At 38.9% G+C, this 18952-nt stretch overlaps 1 protein-coding gene across 6 annotated transcripts in view; it reads right to left on the bottom strand.

Annotated features, from left to right (window-relative positions):
• Positions 1-18952, bottom strand: part of Cpeb4 (cytoplasmic polyadenylation element binding protein 4) — a 64091-nt gene that overhangs the window by 30289 nt on the left and 14850 nt on the right. For all 6 annotated transcript variants that reach the window (XM_037200560.1, XM_037200562.1, XM_028893336.2 and 3 more), the window contains exon 2: positions 13195-13276. In XM_037200560.1, the coding sequence (XP_037056455.1) occupies positions 13195-13276 (82 nt within the window). The remainder of the gene's footprint in view (positions 1-13194; positions 13277-18952) is intronic.

Raw genomic sequence — 18952 nt, 5'->3', positions numbered from 1 at the left:
TAAATTCACTGGTTATGATACCAACTTTATATTTACATAAATGTAGAACCAATGTCAGTATGACCTAATGCAATGAATGTACTCACTATGCTCTGTGCCTTATATAAAAAAAGTGCTTAACAATCAAAGTCCACAACCTCACTTGGTCTCTGGATCTATCTTTCCTGTAACCAACTGTTCATAGCATTTCTATGTAAAATCACAAAGGAAGACCTGGCAACTGACCAGCTGCAGACTCTTACTCTTTTCTGAAGACCCATTTAAAACCCATTATATACACACAGAGTTCAGGCTAAACAAAAACCCTCTATGGGATGAATGTGGCTGTCAGTATGAAGCCAGAAAAAAAAAAATCCTTACATGTGTGTTCTCTCCTATCTTCTCACAAAGCTGGTTCCTTACTCTTACTAGATCCACCAAGCATTCAGACCTGCTAACTCATAACCTCTGCTTCTGGGTTATCTTCTCTGTGGAATGCCCCAATGTCTCACCACTCAAGTTCCACTTCCATTCCCTCTACCATCCCCTGCCCTGCTATAGGCAATTCTCTACTGGCCTTATTTCCTATGGAAGTCTGTGCAGGCCACAGCACCACTCATACCATGTTACTGAGGTCTTAGTTTCATTTCCTGTTGTTGTGATAAAGTACTCCACAGACAGAACTTAGGGAAGAAAGGTATTATTTTGCTCTCAATTCTAGGTTACAATCCATCATTGTGGAGAAATCAAGATAGCAGGAAGTTGAAGTACATCCACAGTCAAGAGTAGCCAGGAAATGAAAGCATGCATGCTTTCTAATGCTCAGCTAGCTCTCTCCACTCACTCAACCCAGGGCCCAGGCCATTAAAATGGTATCACCCACATTCAGGATGGGGCTTCCCACTTCTGTTAACTCATGTAACACAATCCCTCACAGGCCAAACTGGAAAATTCCTCATTGGGCCTCCCTTTACAGGTGATTTTGGTTGTGTCAAGCTGACAATTACTATTCACTATCACACTCCTTTTTAAGCTATCTCTTCCTATATGGCAGCAAACTCTTGGAAAACAGACTTTGAGTCTTGTATTCCAGAGCCTGGGCACAGAATGTAGTCAATAATCAGCTGCTGGATGAATGAAAAAAGCAAAGCTAGCAAGTGGTGATGTCTTTGCCTTGGTGGATAGAGGAAAAAGGATAAAAAAAAATCACAGTTTCACATTGAAATTTACTTCATATTGCTGGATATTAGGGACCAGAAGTCCTTAGTTCCATTTATAGGCATTGTGAGACAGCCCTAAAATAACCTCTGTAGAGTGATAAGACCCCTCTGCCCCTATGGTGTAGCAGTAGTTAAGCAATTAACAGCAATTCCTTTCCCCTCTCTGCCAATAGCCAAAGATAAGCAGCCATTTTCCACCTGTGAGAGAAAGAGAGCAGGGCAGTTTCTGCTGGCTAACAAGTACTAAACTGGAATTTTGGAGAAGGCAGTAGTAATCCAGGGAATCTCTTGGCTCCAGAGAAATGCAAGTTTGCTAGCGTCCTTGGTTAAAACGAGGAAGTAATTCTTTTCTGAGAAAAAAGAGAAGACAAAACTCAAATGCCTGACTTTTTATTTTAACTAGCATTGTAGCAGGATTTTGGGAAAGGGAAACTTCAAAACTCGCCTTAAGTTTTCAGTGTTAATGAAAACAAGGAGCACCTTCTTTTTGTACCAAAGCCTCAAATTCAGAATTTTAAATTCTGATAGGACAGTAGAAAACAGATTGTAAAAACCAAAGGAATACATTTTTACAAAGTGAAAGACTACCTGACTGTAGTTCAAGGCAGCTGAAAAGCTGCAAGGTCTAAAAGCAACTAAGAGTTCCAGGCAGTAAGGGAATGTCTGCAGAGAAGCTACCAAGGAGCTGACCTAATTAAGGAATTCAAAAGATTTCCGACTGCCAGGAAAGCTAACAACAAACCAGCAAGCAGGAAGGCTATTTTTACCCTTGCCAGAAGCCTTGTGCTCTGGCTGCTGCAATGAGAGGACACAGCTACAGGATAACTTGCCTTAAGAGGATGTTATGATACCAGTGATTAATGACAAAAATTTAAGACAAAAAAAAAAAAAAAAAGCCATGTTTTTTGTCCAAATTAAAGCAGCCATAGTAGGTTAAAAAGGAGGGGAAGGTAATCTAATGGGCAGGAAAGAAAAGCAGACGAAGGGGGTGGGGAGGGAAAGCAATGGGCCCAAGTCACCTGGGAACAGGCTGCAGAAGGCCAGCACAGCCTGAAGAATCAGTCACAGGTCAGGGGATAGAACTCCAGTCTCCATTCTGTGACAGGAAGGCAGACAGTGGAAGGACCACATGCCTTCTAGAGAAATTCATCATGAATCATGATAAGATACAAATTTTAAATTGAATTCCTAAACTGAAGTTAGGAAATATTCATGTCCACCCATGGAAGCATACAAAGCCTCATCTGCTTATTATCTTCTTACATTTGCTCCCTTCTTTGTGGCTGCACAACAAATGCCTGAGCCACTGAGTCCGAGGCAAGAGGCTTCCAGGTTTCCTATGTATGTGGACTCTCTCCTTTCCTGGGAAGCTGAGTAACTTTACAAAGTTGTTTTACCTCTTTGGGCTTTACCTGTTTTTGATTATAAAACAGAGATCACAAAATTCAAAGAAAAAGTTTCTGTAAGGATTTAGGTTGGAGCCAATTCTCCAAAAAGCAGAGAATGAAGAAGAAAAAGCAGAGAATGAAGAAGTGGTGCCAGGAGTGCCTTTCTTCGGCTTGGATGTGCGTATCAACACTGCTGTCCATGAAGAATGTCCAGTTTACTTCAAAGGAGAAACATACAGTGAAAAGGTACCTTACAGAATATGAACATGTGCAGTCTTTGGGGAGTTAGAATAGAGAGGCAGGAGCCAAATGTAGGGTACCTCCAAACCATATGGTTATTGTCTCATCATGCTAGGGTGTCCCTATTGTCCTAGTCCTGTCTCAAATGACAAATATAGCTTCAAATAGAGAAATGAAGCTCCCAAATACTATTTGTTGGAGATGACAATATCATTTCCATTCTCCTTACCTCTTCCTCTAGTTATTCTTCCTTTATAGTACTATGTTCTTTTGGAAACTGGGGAACATCCTAACAGCAGGAACATAAAGCAGAATAATTAGAGAAGTTCTCTAGAACTATCTCATTTTCTATTTCATAGTGGCTTCACTATATAACAAAGACTCCTAACTCTACCTCAATCCAGAAAATACAAACAACTAAAACTTCAGTAAGAATTCAGCAACACCTTTCAATGTAATTTAACTGCATTACATCCGTATTGACATACTTTTGGAAAATAATCATGCATATGCAAGTGTGGTAGTTTGAATGAGAATGTCCACCATAGGCTCAGACATTTGAATGTTTGGTTTCCAGTTGGTAGAGCAGTTTAGGGAGGCTGAGGAGGTTGGTGGAGGTGTGTCAGTCACTGGGAATGGGTTTCAGGGTTTAATAGCCTTGTGCCATTCCCAGTGTGCTTCCTGCTGGTTGTCTGAGATGTAAGCTCTTAGCTGTTTCTGCTACCATCACGGACTCTAACCTTCTGGAAGCAAAAGCCCAAATTAACTCTCCTAATGCTGCAAGTCTTTAATAGTTATGGTGACCCTCAACCACAAAATTATTTTCATTGCTACTTCCTAACTCTAATTTTGCTACTGAGCAGTGTTCCAGAGTCTAAGACCATCAGAAATATGTGTTTTCTGATGATTGTGAATCACAGGTTGAGAACCATTGTTCTACAAGTTGCTTTGGTCACTGTGTTTTATCACAATACTAGAAAAGTAACTAATACAGAAAGTGACATATTTATCATCTAACTAGTATACTTGGTCACTAATGAATTCACTCCACCAAACAGCACCCATAGCTGAAGAGATCCATGGTACATAAGTGCCGAACAGAAATCTTTCATGAGATCACATTTAAACAACTGCTTAAGACAAAACCTTCACATGATTTAACCCTGACTAGTTTCTGATTATATTCTTTCTTCAAGCTACCCAATACTAAACACTATCAAATCTTCTAACTTAATGTGCAGAACTGCTGATGGTAATTTAAATATTGTGAAGTTCCACCCTTTCATTTACAGGTGAGGAAATGAAGGTCTAGTGGAAAGTCACCAACCCAAGGCCACACCACTGGTAATCAGAGCCAGGTCTAAACACAATCTCAAATGTGTTTCTTATTATTTCTTAATCTTTCAAGATGTCTATTATAGGCTAACAGCTTCTGATCACAGAGGCAGCTTCAGTTGGCTTAAACACCTCTATTTACTCATTCATGCAGATATTTATTATTTGGAATTCTATAGCCAGTAGACACTGTTAGATTTGTTTCAAGTTAAACTTCTATTAGTCATGACTGTCCTTCAGAATGAAGATTTGCACTACATTGCTAGTTTCTCAGTCACTAAATAAGGGGTCTTCTAATTGGCTGACTCTTCCTCTTTTCTGATGGATAGCAACTGGTATCCACCCTTTGGGCTCTAGAGAAATTCCCTTCAGAATCTGACTAATGTTCTTAATGGGCTGCTTACCATGTATAACTCAGAATAAAACAAAGTCTGGCTTTTAAGATTGGGGGCACTGCTGTGAGATATCTTTCTGTATGCTGTGAATATGTGTTGCTCTGATTGGTTGATAAATAAAGCTGCATTGGCCTATGACAAGGCAGCTTAGAGGCAGGAGGAAATCCAAGCAGATAGACAGGAAGAGAAAGGAGAGCAGAGAGACACCAGCTTGCTGCCCAAGGAACAACATGACAGCAGACCGGTGAGCCAAGGAACACGTGGCAAAAAATAGATTAACAGAAATGGGCTGAGTTAAGTTATAAGAGCTAGCTAACAAGAAGCTTGAGCCATAGGCCATGGCCATACAGTTCATAATATAAGTCTCTGTATGTTTACTTGAGATCAAGTGGCTGTAAGATGCGGGAGGGAGAGATCTGTCCTGACCGCATGGCAGGACCAAAGAGAACTTACGACTATGGGGCACCACTGTGGGACTGGATACCAGCCAACTAGAATAATAAAGCTCGAGAGGCAGCATTGCCATCCCAATGTATTTTACTTTTTCAGAGTAGTAACCAGTTTAAAACTAGTTAAGCTTATTCAAATTGTACTGCTGAACAGCAACAAATTCACTGGTGGTGGTTGTTTGTTTGCTTTCCTTCTAAGTTTTGGTACTTAGTACATGGGCACCATGAAATAAAAAAGAAACATAAATCAGGCATAAACATCTGATAAATTATTAACTGCACACAACATTCAGGTAAGTATTCCATGCAGATCAGGAATTTTTAAAAATTTCATGCATGTGTATGAGTGCAGTGTGTGTGTGTGTGTGTGTGTGTGGTGTAAAAGCAGGTGGTGCTTACAGAGAGGCCAGAGGAGGACATCAAGTGTCCTGTTTGATCATTCTCCTGCCTTATTCCTCTGAGAAGGGCTCTTGCTGAACTTGGAGCTAAACTGAAGGCCAACAAGGTCCAGCAATCCCTGTCTCCACACCCTGTAGTGCTGGGGTTAACAGGTGGGCATGTGATCACTTTTGACTTTATGGGGGTTTAGACCTGAATCCAGGAAGTCATTTCTTCATATACAGGACTGTTCTTTCCTTACTGTAGCTAAGTGAAATGCAAAAGGAATGTTTTTATGACAGGTATGAACCAGGCAACTTGGTTCCCTTTGCCAAAGCCCCCCAGTAACATAGGCCAGGACTACTCAACCTGATCAGGGTCTGAAGATCATTAGAGACTACAAAGCACTTATTAAATAGATATTTGCATATGTGATTATTTTAGAAGCTGTTAGAAAATGAGCTAGAAGAATACCACTATATAAAAGTTTCATAGAAACTTTTGAGAAGGAAAAAAAAATAGAAAAATAAGTGATGCCATCAAAAGATGCACAACATACATATTAACATGGATAGGAAGTGGTAGCAGCATGGAGCTCCATAATTCTGGACCCCTTTCTCTTTTACACAGTGGGAGTATCTAATATTTATCACTGACAAACCGCTGACAATGTCTGAAAACTTTAAAATGTCACTCAGCTTTCACTTGTAAATGGAGAATATTACTATTTTTGACAATCATCTGGTATAATCCATGCTTATTTAAGCTGCACCCAATACTTAAGGTGACAGTGTAAATCTGTAAAGGAAATTATTCACCCATGTGTTCCCTTACTAGTCCTTGTTATCTCAAAAGTGTTTACCAAATTTGGTTTATGCCTTTAGCAATCCTTCCCCTCTACTGCCCCACTGTATGTCAAACAAAATTAAGTCATAGCAGCCACAGGATATGAAAACCTTAGTGAAACTGAAAAGAACAATGTTATGAGGTAAATAAATCCTTTTGAAAACGCTTTGGATCATTAACTTTCTAATAACATAAAAGGTTTAATATGACTTCCCCACCTCCGGCCCTCTTTACCCTCACCTGCCACCCAGGTAAATCAGAGTTGTGGCAATGTTTAAAGGTGATTGTGACCACTCAATTTTCAAACTCAAAATAGGATTCTCTGTGCTCAATGTTCAAGAAGAAAATAAGGGGATTGCTCAAGCAATTATGACCTCACATCATGGATGACATAAGAGAAATTCTTGTTTGGTGACATCTGCATATATGATTTTCTGAATAAAAATAAGTGTCAAATATTCTATCACAGATGTATGAAGCAGACGAGAGAAGATCACTGTTCTCACCCTGTGTATGCAAGCAGGAGACAAGTGGATCTGAGAGGTGAACAGAATGTGTGTGCTCTGTGCAACTGTGGTTCAATTCAGAGGCACAGAGACAATGACGCTGATCCAATTCTACCAGAAAAATCAATGTTCAACATCACATTTTCCTTTCTCCTAAGCAATTCCCGATTCTCTCCTCCCCTACTTTTTTTTTTTTAAAACACAGGAACAACAGTAGCAACACCCAAGTCTGAAAGATTGTACCAGCATGTTCAAAGTCTACCTTTGCTGACACAGGGCTTGAGATATCCAATAAATCCTGATCAGAAGTAACCCTGAAAAAAAGCAGCTGCTCAGAGTTCAGCAGGCCCTTCCCCAGCAATGATCCAATGAAATCCACCCACCTCCTCTTACTCCTGGTGATGTTGCCCCCCGACCCCAGCCCCACCAGCTGAGCCCCTTTCCTGAGGCACCACCATCCAAAGAGAAGGCTATTCAGGATGTTCCACGTCCCCAGCTAGGAAAGGGAGAGTGTAGGAGAGGAAACACCCTTCATTTCAAAACAGCCACACACTAAGTTAATTGTAGTCCAGTTTAAATTATACTCTTTACTGTGTCTCTCACTCCATTACTCAGGAGACTTTTACAAGTATGGCGATTTTACTCAGGAACCTCAACCACTCCCCTGGCTCAGCTGCTTCGAGTTACTTGGTGTCATCCAAAGGGGACCAGAAGAAACCAGCGTTCTCAGGAAGGCTGGGTCCCATAAACAGGGAAGCTGCTTGGCTGAGTCTGAATTCTAAAAACATGTAATAGTTAAGATTACCCCAATTTTCCAGAAGACACTTGATAACATAAATAGTAATTTAATTGGGAGGAGAAATTTGGTTATGAATTCAAGATAAATTAGCTGTGGTTTGCACTGTTCTTTTTGGTTCTTCATACAGTTTGCATTTTGTCTGTTATATGTTCCTTAGAGAAAGGTGTCTAACCCTTTAAATGGCTGGTAGAAGTTAGGGTGCAGTGATCCGTCTTCAGACAGTCAGAGCCAACAGATTTAAATAGAAAAGGGGCAAATACTACACATGCATGCACGCACGCACGCATGGACGCACGCACACACGCATACGTGCTTCCAACTGGAAATTAAGCATTATAATGTTAAAGCCACAACCTGTTTTCATGGGAACTCGTTGAATTTTTGAAATTTTTGTTTATGGCAGAATTATTTCAGGTTCATAAAACATCACACAAATAAATGACCAATTGTAGTCCTTGTTCAACAGTTCTCAGGTAGTCTAGACTTCTCTAAGACTTCAGAGTCAGTACCTACATGAAATCATGCCTAAGGCCTCAGCATATCAGTATATAACATCTGTTCTCTAAAATAGAGAACTAAGTGACTAGACTTTGGATTATAAAAATATTAAGAGAACTGTATATAAAACAGTTTGCCAGTCATCATTTAATCTTTCCCAAAAGTAGCACTAAACTCATTTTCTCCCAATGACAAAGATAAAGAATTTACATAATTATCCTAGCCATGACTCTTTTATAATGACATAAAAAAAAAACTCATATGAAATTACTGAAGCAAGCTTTGTGCACTAAATTTCAACTGAATTTCATGATTGCCTTCTAAAGAGATTATTATAAATTCTTTTGCTCAGCAACTAAGAGGCACAGATGGAATCACCACTTGCCCACACATTTAAGCTTTTCGTTTTTTAAAAAAAAAGTGCAGTGATGAAAACAGTAGGGAAAGACCCTGAAATTTAATATAAAAAAGGAGAAAAACATCGAAAGTGCTTAAAGTAGAAGGTCACAACACCCTTGGCAATCAGGAATTAAATGTAGAAGATTCTTATACTAAACCCACAGTTCTTAAATCCTTATGAGGTGAGTGTATGAAGCAAGTGAGGCAGAAACATGCTAACAGTATAACATGAGCCCATCACATATATATCTAACAGGCTCCTTAGGCATGAAGGGATATGTAAACAGTTACTACAAACAATTATTATTGCTTACAGTATGCAGATTTAGCATTTTATGCCTGATACACACAGGAATCATTGCTGATAAGTATGTTGAGTCCCATTCCTTCCAAAAATTGAAAGCAAGATTTATTCTAAAACACTGCAAAGGACTCCATCTTCATTATATTCAAAGGAAAAATAGGATACTGACTCATAGTTCAGTCACTGTCTGAAGAATATCTGCAGTGTTGCAATGACTTGTGGACTGCATTGTTCTTGTGGTAATCTTGAGGTCTAATTTGGCTTTCTAGTAAAATGAAGCATACTGGATATCAAATGGCTTTTATAGATCAGATTTAAATTATTCCACCACTAACATGGAACAGAAGTGTCCTACATATTTTAAGTACTAATTTTGTGTCTTTAGCCAACACTTCTGACTCCATCCCACAAACTACTTCCTACTTTATTCCTACTTCCCTTTATTCCCTGAACATGCTGAGGGGAAAGCTCCATGATTGTCAGAGGTCTTTTCTACATATACATATGAGAACATAGTTCATGACTACTTCTTGTGCCCAACCTATGCTTCAGAAGGCTGAGTTTGGATTTGGCTTCAATCTGCTGCTTCATTTATAAATAATAAGTGCCAATGTCACGGGCAAGAAAAAAAAAGAACAGTGCACATCAGTACTCCCCCAAACAATCACCTGAATGTCTAACTAGGTGAGCATTGCCCAGTCCTGATAATCTAACAGCATTATAGCTATGCTCCAGGTGACACGTGGGGAGATCAAAACTCACAGACTCAGGCTCTTGGCATAGGAGTCTGGGTGTGGAGCAAAGAAAACAAAATTGGTCTCTGGGGACAAGCTTCTGTGGATTGTCACTGGCACTGGTTATGGAGAAGGCAATACACAGTTTCCAGGATAAAAATAACCTAAGGACTTGCCAGCTGACCTCAGCAACGACACAAAGATAAAGCCTAGGGAGGACACTTTTTCTCCCCAGACAGCTGAGGCTCTGCCATGGAGCAAATGACAGTAACTTAAAAATTGTTTTAAAACAGCATTTAAAACGTGATTTTAAAAACCACAAAAGCTCTGATACTCATGATTAAATGAAGACTAAGTCTTCCTTTTGAACATCTGTTAAAAGTTTTGAAGAAACCAGGTAGAATCAACAACACACTCATGAGAAAATTCAAAAACTATCTTTGAAGGCCCCTGGACATATCAAGTATCTTATTTGTTGATGGCAAAAATAAAAAATTTAAGCCCCTGTATCATGGAAATATTTTTCCAAATGGAAAATGCAAATTCTCCTTTCTAACCATTTTTCTCATTTAAACTAATATATGCTGCAACAGTGACTCACATTATTGTTCCTAAATTAATTTTAGGCTTTATGATTTAAACACAAACATATCTACAGATAAGAGGAACTACAGATAAGAGATAAAATAAATGAGGTCATTCATGTTTTATGAAATTATTTCAATACAAAATTATCCCAAATACAAAACTTGTCTTTGTATGGTTAAATCTTTAGAACTAATCTCAAGTTAAAATTTCCATTTTTCTAAGAGGTATGATGTTCTCATAGAAGGAATGGTGGCTTTCTGCTCTGTTTCTGAGGAAGGAGCACTAGGAGAATGGCTTACTGCACACATGGCTAGCAGGAGGACTTAGCACCTGATGCAGAAGACAATGGATTGTTTTCAAGACATTAGAAGGTCATGATTAGTTTTAAACAACATCTGAAGATAGATTCACTACTCAAGTCAAGCACAGCAGTGTGAACTCTCTAGCTCAGAGAAGAATTATTGGAGATGAAGTATTGCCCTGAACAGAGCTGCCATTTTGCTAGTGAAGACTACACTAACCCAATGTTCAGGGCTTTTTAAAGCCAAGCAGAATTATAAACTAGTGTTTTAGGGCCATGTCTTCATCTATGGATTCCTTCTTGCTTTCCTGAAGAAAAAAAAAATTGTGAAGCTCATTTTAATACTGAAACCTAAACTGAACCAGGCTTCCTCATGTGATGAACATGAGAGATTTTGTAGATTCAATTCTTGAGTGTCTTCTACAGCCAGGCAGATATGCTGACTTTGACAAGACACATGCTGTCATTTAAACCTCACAATCATCAGACAGCTGTGAGGACAGTTTAACTCCAGAGCTGTTCTTTCCACTGTGCCATGCTGCCTCTTAGAAATCACAACTCCATAAATTCCTCATGCTGCCAGGAGACCATCTACACATAACTCTCTCTGTCACTTAACTTTTGATTTCCTATACAGAGCTAGCTGAAGAGACATAAGTAAATATCAGTGAGGATAAATTTTATATGGAATGCAGAATAAAAGTGGAGTTTAATCCATAATAACCAAACTAAAAAGGAAAAGGTAACCTTTAATATCTTGGCTAAAACTGATAAAACAGAGAAATTCTTCAGATAATTATTCATTATGTGCAAAACTCTATATATTTAAGTACTAGTTAGAGGCTTGCTTCCTAGAAATGTAACATAACAAATAGTATCTATTGCTGTTCTCCCCACCTTTCCCATCATCTAGAGCAATGCTTCTCAACCTTCCTAATGCTGTGGCCCTTTAATACAGTCCCTCATGTTGTGATAACCTCCAACCATAAACTTATTTTCATTGCTATTTCATAACTGTAATTTTGCTACTGTTATGAATCATAGTGTAAATATCTGTGTTTTCTGATGATCTTAGGTGACCCCAGTGAAAGGGTTGTTTGATCCCCAGATGGTTCATGACCCACAGGTTGAGAACCACTGATCTAGAACAAGGGAGGTTCTCAAAAAAACTGCTATAAGAATCTAGTAAACAAAAAATAAATGTCCTTTACAAACTTTTCCTGAAATTAACTTATGCAATAATTATAGACTCACAAGCAAGTTAAAAAAGGTAACACAGAGAAGCCCTCATTTACCCTTTATTCAATGTTCCCAAACTGGTCATCTCTTATAGAATACAAAACTAGGAAACGGAGATAGATTCTCTTTGAGTTACTTTGAATACGTGCAATTTTCTGGTGCTAAAAGTGGCCTTAGACTCTCTTCATTTTAATGACAAGAAAAGGAAAAGTGGAAAAAGCTGAATTACAGCCATATTTGAAAATAGAAAACTCTAAGAAACTCAGAAAGATCTTATCTCTTCACATATGGAACTCTCACCCAAAATCCCTTTGAGGCATTCAGTAAGGACCTTCCAAATATTCCTAAGCAATTTCAAATATCCTTATTTTCAAGTGACCTCATTAGATGGATACACACATTTCCATACATTATTTCACTTATCTCTAGGACACACAAAGATTCCTCGTGGGGGATATGGAAGCAGTTGGAGGGGAAAATAAGGAGCGGTGGATATGACCATATTTCAAGAATAAAGGAAAAATAAAAAAAAAAAAAAAAACAACAAACCCAAATAGTTCGGAAGAAAAAAAGTTTATCCTTAAAGGCTCTGCTGTCTCGGTGATAGGACAAGCTAACCTCCGGGAAAACTGGGCTAGGTTAGTCAGCACCGCAGTAGACTACCTTGCCACTTGGACTTCAGTGCAAAGCTCTATGTCCAGCACAAGGTGGCCTCATAAACACCAAATAAATAAATGAGCAAATGAATTAAAACTTGGGTGGATTAACTTAATATACTAGACATTCAAAATGTCTTTAAAACAAAGAAACCTGCTTCCTAGTAAACTGAGGTTCTTACAAGGAAAAAGGTTGCCTCTTGTATAGTAGTTTTCACAAGGATTCCTGAGAACACCTACTCTTGACTCAGATTCTCCTGACACATTAGAAAAGAACATGACAAATCCATAGTCCACGTATGGGGTGGGGGTCCATGCATCTGTATTTGACTTTTAAGTCTCCAAGTGACTGCAAGTCTCTTACCGAGGTGAAGCAAGAGTGTAGTAAGCAAGTCTGGCGAAACTGGGTACCTTGTTCAAAAACGTAACACAGCTAGTCACTAACAGACTTGAGACCAGAAGCCAAGAAGGAAGAGGATTTTTTTTAATATCATATATAGAAAAAAAAATTATATAAATTAAGTTCTAAAATTCTATAAAATAAAACATTTTAAACAGAAACTATGGACAATTTTTTTAATTGTAAAACTAGACCAAAAGTTGCCAACATGCTTGGTATGTAGTTATTGTCACATTTAAGAACCTCAGGTCTCTTAGAAAGTTTTTGTCTGAGATACAACAGTCAAGTGTATGGTATTTGAGTTATGCCCACTCTTAGCAATGAGGACTTGTTCAGCACTCTTAGTTGGTATCATGATGGGTTCTACTGCAGATGCCCATCAAATAAATTTGACTTTTTAACAAAAAGAAGTTTATGTGTAGAATTGATACAACTTACTAGACACAATGACTTAATACTAATGACACTGCTCAACAGACTAAGTATATAATACACCGTTAACTATTTACTATAATAGAATAGTTCCATTTTTCAGCTTACCTTTAATGGAATCATTTTCAGCTCTCATTATGTCAATGAGTGAGCTCTCCAATGAGTGCATGTCAAATGTCCTGGGGCGATCCTGTAAACACAAACAGTCACAGACCACTTTTAAAATAGCATTTTAAGGTTCAGAGATAACACAGTAGCAGAGCACTAGCATGTGTAAGGCTTAGTTCCCAATAACTTCCCTTCCCACAGCATTTACCTACCTAAGAGGAAAATATGTTGCATTTAGTAGGAAAAAAGTCAAAAAGCACACTTACTCTAGCACTTCCAAAACATCAAGACCCACAAAAACATACAGAGCTCATTAGAGACTGCTTTTATTTCTGACAAGCATCACTTTTATTAATAAAGCATAAACCATTAAAACAAGCCTTTACATTAAGAACAGTAATGAATGTAAAAGAAAGCTAATCTTCTCCATTACTTTAGACTAGACTAATAGGGCAAACCTTTCCATACTATTCCAATATCTCTCTATCAGTCTGGCAGATCCCTTGAGTTCAATGCCAGCCACCTGAATCAGTAAGTCTCAGATTGAGCCAGTTCAATCAACAAACCTCATTCAGTGAGAGACCCTATCTCAAAAAACAAAGCTGGAGAGAGATGGAGGAAAGAAACATGATGGACACATACGCATGCATTCGCACGCATTCGCACGCACACGTACACACCTACCTTAGCCAGGACATACACTACACCACAAATACATGTGCATACCCCCACCAAAATAGTAATTTTGATATTATCTGTCCTCTCCAAGAGTAATAATGGATAATGACACTAGATACTGTTTTGCTCACTTTGACAGAGCTTTCTTGTCCCCCTACTCACTCCAAAGTAACAAGGCATTTGCTCCTTAAAGAACCTAGTCTTACTTCTGATGGAGGACAAAGGACAATGATCAGAGTGGATAGATACCTGGACAAGAAAACCCAAATCCCCCTTCAATACTTATTTACTTGCCAAACTGGGCTTGACTTTGTTGCCATTAAAGTTTAACAGAAAAAGAGCGTGGGGCCCCTGGCTTAATCAAGTCAGTGAGAAATAAGAAAAGTTATAACTTCAATGGCTCTCGCATTCCTCAGATAAAGGGAATTATCTAGCAACAGCTAAAACTGAAGCTTAGCTTGAGAAATTAAAAGTGCATGGAAACATTTTAAACTCAGGGAGGAAGTGATAACACATATATCCGAGCCCTCACCCTTTACCCAAAGACCACTCTCACAGCATTCCAGAGACTTCCACAGGAACCTAACAAACAGGATTCTGGAACCTTCTCTGAAGGTACTCACATGACTTTTCACTTAGTTTCTGTTGTTGTTTTGTTCTTGGTAGTAAACTCAGGCCCTATGAATGCTAAGAATCCACATAGCTCCTAATTACTTTTTATCTCAGCGTTTCTGATTGTTCAAAACCAAACAACCAACCAAACATCTCTTAAACCAACACCTTAGACTGCTCCACCACACTTTTACTTGCTGGAACCTCACTTTATTTTGATATCTAACTTCTAGGCTAACAGGGCATATCTTCTACTCAAGCTTATTTTCTGATCAGCCTGACATTTCTCCCATCCTTTTTCTGTATCACTTTGCACTCTACTCTTCCTCATCTTGCCCACATCCAGACACTCAGCAGTGTTCCCTGAACCCATGGGTTGCTGACACTCTGCATGGTTAGGAGTCCAGGTGAAGTTACATCTGGGTCTAATTCCACATTAGAAGAGAGAGTATTATACGTTTGCCTCTGGGTGAGAGATTTGGGGTGAGAATGGGGACAAGGGTTGAGGTGAGGTGCTTTACATTTGATTCTGCTCTAGAGGAGGGCCACTCACTCCAGAACTGATTTTTTTTCCACCTTTTCCTCCTGACTTTTCCCTCTTCAGCTTTCTTTTCTCAATTGGGTCCCCATAAAAGTAGGACATACAGCCAAAATTAGACTTTCTAAGGTACAGATGTGTAAAAGGGGAGACTGCTCTATTTTTAAGGCTTCAAGTGCAACATAACATCAAAACCCTTACTGCAATTTCTTTTGGAAATGAAGTAGATCTGAGGCATAACTCAAGGTTTGGAAGTCAACACCAAGTCACACTACCTCAATCCATAGTAGCTGGATATTTCTTCTTTTCAGTGGACTATGAATTATGCCTGTCCCTGGGTCATCACCAAAGCCATAGCCAGTACAAAGCATTCACCTGTTATGTCCTCTGACAATGTCCCATGAGCAGGACCTGTTTTTACATCAAATGTCCCCAGTATGGCACTGACCTCAACTGGGTAATGGTGAGCTAAGACAGTCCTACTACTTTGCCCCACAGGACTGCCCAGAAGGACCTGAGATGGCAGAAACTTGGTGGTGATATCGTTGTTGAAATATCATTCTCTTTGTGTCCACACTGTGAACTGGGTTAAGGAGTACTGCCCACCCTTCCGCATTGTTATGTGTCAAGCACATCTACAGGATGGAGGTACTCAAAATGATTGCTAAACCAACATGTGGGTGAATGCCTTGGAGTGATTTTTAAGCATGTGAAATATTTCTTCTCTACTTAAGGTTTGTTTATTATATTTCCCATTACAGTTGTTCACTTTCATTTGCCAAAATAAACAATAGGGATAGGAGAACAACTTACTCGATTATTCTTTTTCATGGAACTAGCAGTAGCAGCCATGTGATTTCCAGAATTTGCATTTTGCCAATCACAAAATGAAGAGAAAAGAAGAGCAGCAGCTGATACAGAATATAACAGTAGTTCTGTGTGGCTTCTTTTCTAAAAGCTACTTCTAGTAAGTCAAGAAAGCTTCTGTTTGCTAATGGGACACTAGAACTTAGTAAAAGATCCATGGCTATCTGAGTCCCAAGTATACTGCCTGGAACATATAGGGCTACTAAATTTAATAACCACTGATATTAACTGAAAAAGTATACCAAACTAGAATCCTAAATGAAAAATGTAAATTTCAGTAATTTTTGGATTAAAATCCCCTTGATTCTTTACACCCATACTATTTTTTTCTTTGAATTCATTGTGATTTTATTACAGGCTCACAAGTAAAGGCCATATATAAACTTGGGTCAATTGGCACTGACACTCAGGTACAGTGTGTTGAGACACACTCCCAGGTTCTGTATACTTTTAGAAGGAAAGAGCCTCAAGAGACCACTAACAATGAAATGCAATGTCTGAGGGCTCAGTGTTACAAGCACTATCTTCTTTTCAATCCCATTGAAATAGGGGTGAAACAACCCAAGCATATTAGCAATTAGACTTACTACAAAATACACTCATATAACATTTGTTTCCTCAATGCTGTGGTAACTGAAGGGGTTCAAAAGTCACATATTTTGTCATTAGCTTCTTATCAATGGAGATTCGAAGTTTATCATTCTTAATTTTCTCTTTTGGTGATCTCTATTTTTAACATTTAAGTCTTTAATAATCTGGTCTTGTGCCAATGGGAAGTACGTAGAAGGGTAGAGATACAATAGTAAGGCCAGCTTACAAGAACAGAACAAACAATGCCAGTTTTCCTATCAAAGACCAAGGAGGATTTGGTTTCCAATTTTTCCCCCTCTTTCAAAATGGATCACATATAATTGCTGTTTGTTTCTAGGATCCATTTCCCAGAAAGTAACTGTAACATAGAGTATTTGTCAAGTGACAGCTCTTCTTGATTGTCCTTGAGCCAATGGCCAAAACATGAACATCAGCCTAAGTCAGCGCAATGTGTATTAGACTCTAGGAAGCCTCAACTCTTCAGGGCACTGCTGTCCTCCACAATGCTTTCCTGGTCTAGCAAAGGATGGGATTTCACTGGATGCCCACTCGCTCCTTCCTAGCACAAAATGCTTTTCATTTGTTTGTACTTGCAGAGCTGGCAATAGAATCCAGGGCTTTCCATGTGCTGGGCAAGTGTTCTGGTAAGGAGCTATATCCACTGCCAATTTTCTTTTGGTTTGCCAATATCCTAACTGCCTGGGCTCCTCGGTGATATATATTTTATCAATTTTGACAACTATGTCAAAAACCAAAGATGTGAATTAAAATCACTACTTAAAGTTCGCTTTTAGCCTACAAAAAGGCAGAGTCACTGATAGTAAGAATTGAACCCTTTTCTTTCTTAGTGCTGGAGACTGAACCCAAGGCTTTCCATACGGTAAACAAATGTTTTACCACAGAACTATAGCCGCAGTTCTCTTTACAGGGTTAATAGCACATTATGCAAATATAAAGCAAAATAACAAGTTCTTTTTTTTTTTTTAATTTACCCATACAATATGCTAGGGAGAAGATTAAATAATATCTTGCAAAAATGAAAGAAAACCCTCCCCCACAACCAACAACCATATTTGTTTCAAACCACCTTTGCCAGTCTTCCTTGGGAGAAGAGTTGAACTCTGTACTGAGCACCAAATAAGTACTCTCTGTCAGTCTTTGTACTCTGTTAGCACTGGTGTAATTATAAGTCTCAGAATTCCTAAGTTAGAATGTGTTATTCCCATTTAACAATTAAAAACAAAACTAGACTAGGGAAAATTCATACAATTTACTGCATAGGCAAGTGTGATTCAACCTCATTCCAAAGCCGGGGACACTACCTCAGACAAGGTAATCACCACAGGATCACTAAAACTGTATTTGCACAAAGTGGGGGAGGGGGGCTTTGTTTAAAGGACTCTGAGGGCATAAACATACGGCAAATGAATGGAAAACAGTAAGCACTTAAATATTACTCAACTAAAGAATGAACAAAATGTGTAAGGGTGACAAGGATAGAGAGAGAAATCTGAAAAACACATGAGGAAACAAAGCCCCCGCAGGGATGACACTTAGACAAGGCACACACATTACACCTATGACAAACACACTGGCAGCTATCAGCTGCCCACCAAAGCAGCAGGGCTGGTTCTCATAGTAATAACACAGGCAGCTAATTTCAAGTAGTAATCATCTCTCACAAAAGCCTTATATAATTCTGTACTCAATGATCTCCTTTCATAGATGAAAAAACAAGCTTACAATAACAGAATTACTTTATCCATGTCAGGTAACGTCTATAACAGAATTTGAACCCAGGCCTTCAGCTCTAAAAACAGTGAACTTAATAACTATCCATGAATATAAAATCATTTTCAAGGCTCCACAAGCATCTTTATTGCAATGGCCTGACTTCACTTTATTTTGTAATTATATAGGTTTTGTTGAATGTGTTTTGTTTGTTTTTTTAAAGATAGGCTCTCCCTGTGTAGCTCAGGCTGACCTCTAGCTCTCTTTTGTTAAGATTACATTTTCCTTTGTGTGCATGTTGGGGTAGGGTGAATGCGTGCCCTGACACACCTATTGAGATCAGAGACAACATGTAGGGGTTGGTTCTCTCCTTCAACTCAGGTGATTAGGCTTGGCAGAGGTGCCCTTGCCAATGGAGTGGTCTTGCCTGACCATATCCTCCAACTCTTGATCCTCCTGCCTCAGCTTTTCACGTGCTAGAATTTCAGGCATGGTACCACTAGTCTAGACCTTACTTGTTACACTTCATATTAAGTTGCGTGTAAGTAACTGATTCTGAGAGTCTTGAACTCACCATCCCCCTGCCTCAGCCTATCATGTAGCTAGAATTATAAGCCACATTTCGTTTTTAACATTCAGATGATGATCTAAGTCAAAATGTTGTTTGCTTTTTTGAGACAGGGTCTCACTATGTAGCCTGGCTGGCCTAGATCTCTCTATGTAGACCAGGCTGGCTTCAAG

This window comes from Peromyscus leucopus, chromosome 8b (assembly GCF_004664715.2).
Source record: "Peromyscus leucopus breed LL Stock chromosome 8b, UCI_PerLeu_2.1, whole genome shotgun sequence".
Classification (NCBI taxonomy): domain Eukaryota; kingdom Metazoa; phylum Chordata; class Mammalia; order Rodentia; family Cricetidae; genus Peromyscus; species Peromyscus leucopus.
The sequence above is the reverse complement of the archived record's forward strand: the minus strand, read 5'-3'. Positions and strand labels throughout refer to the sequence as shown.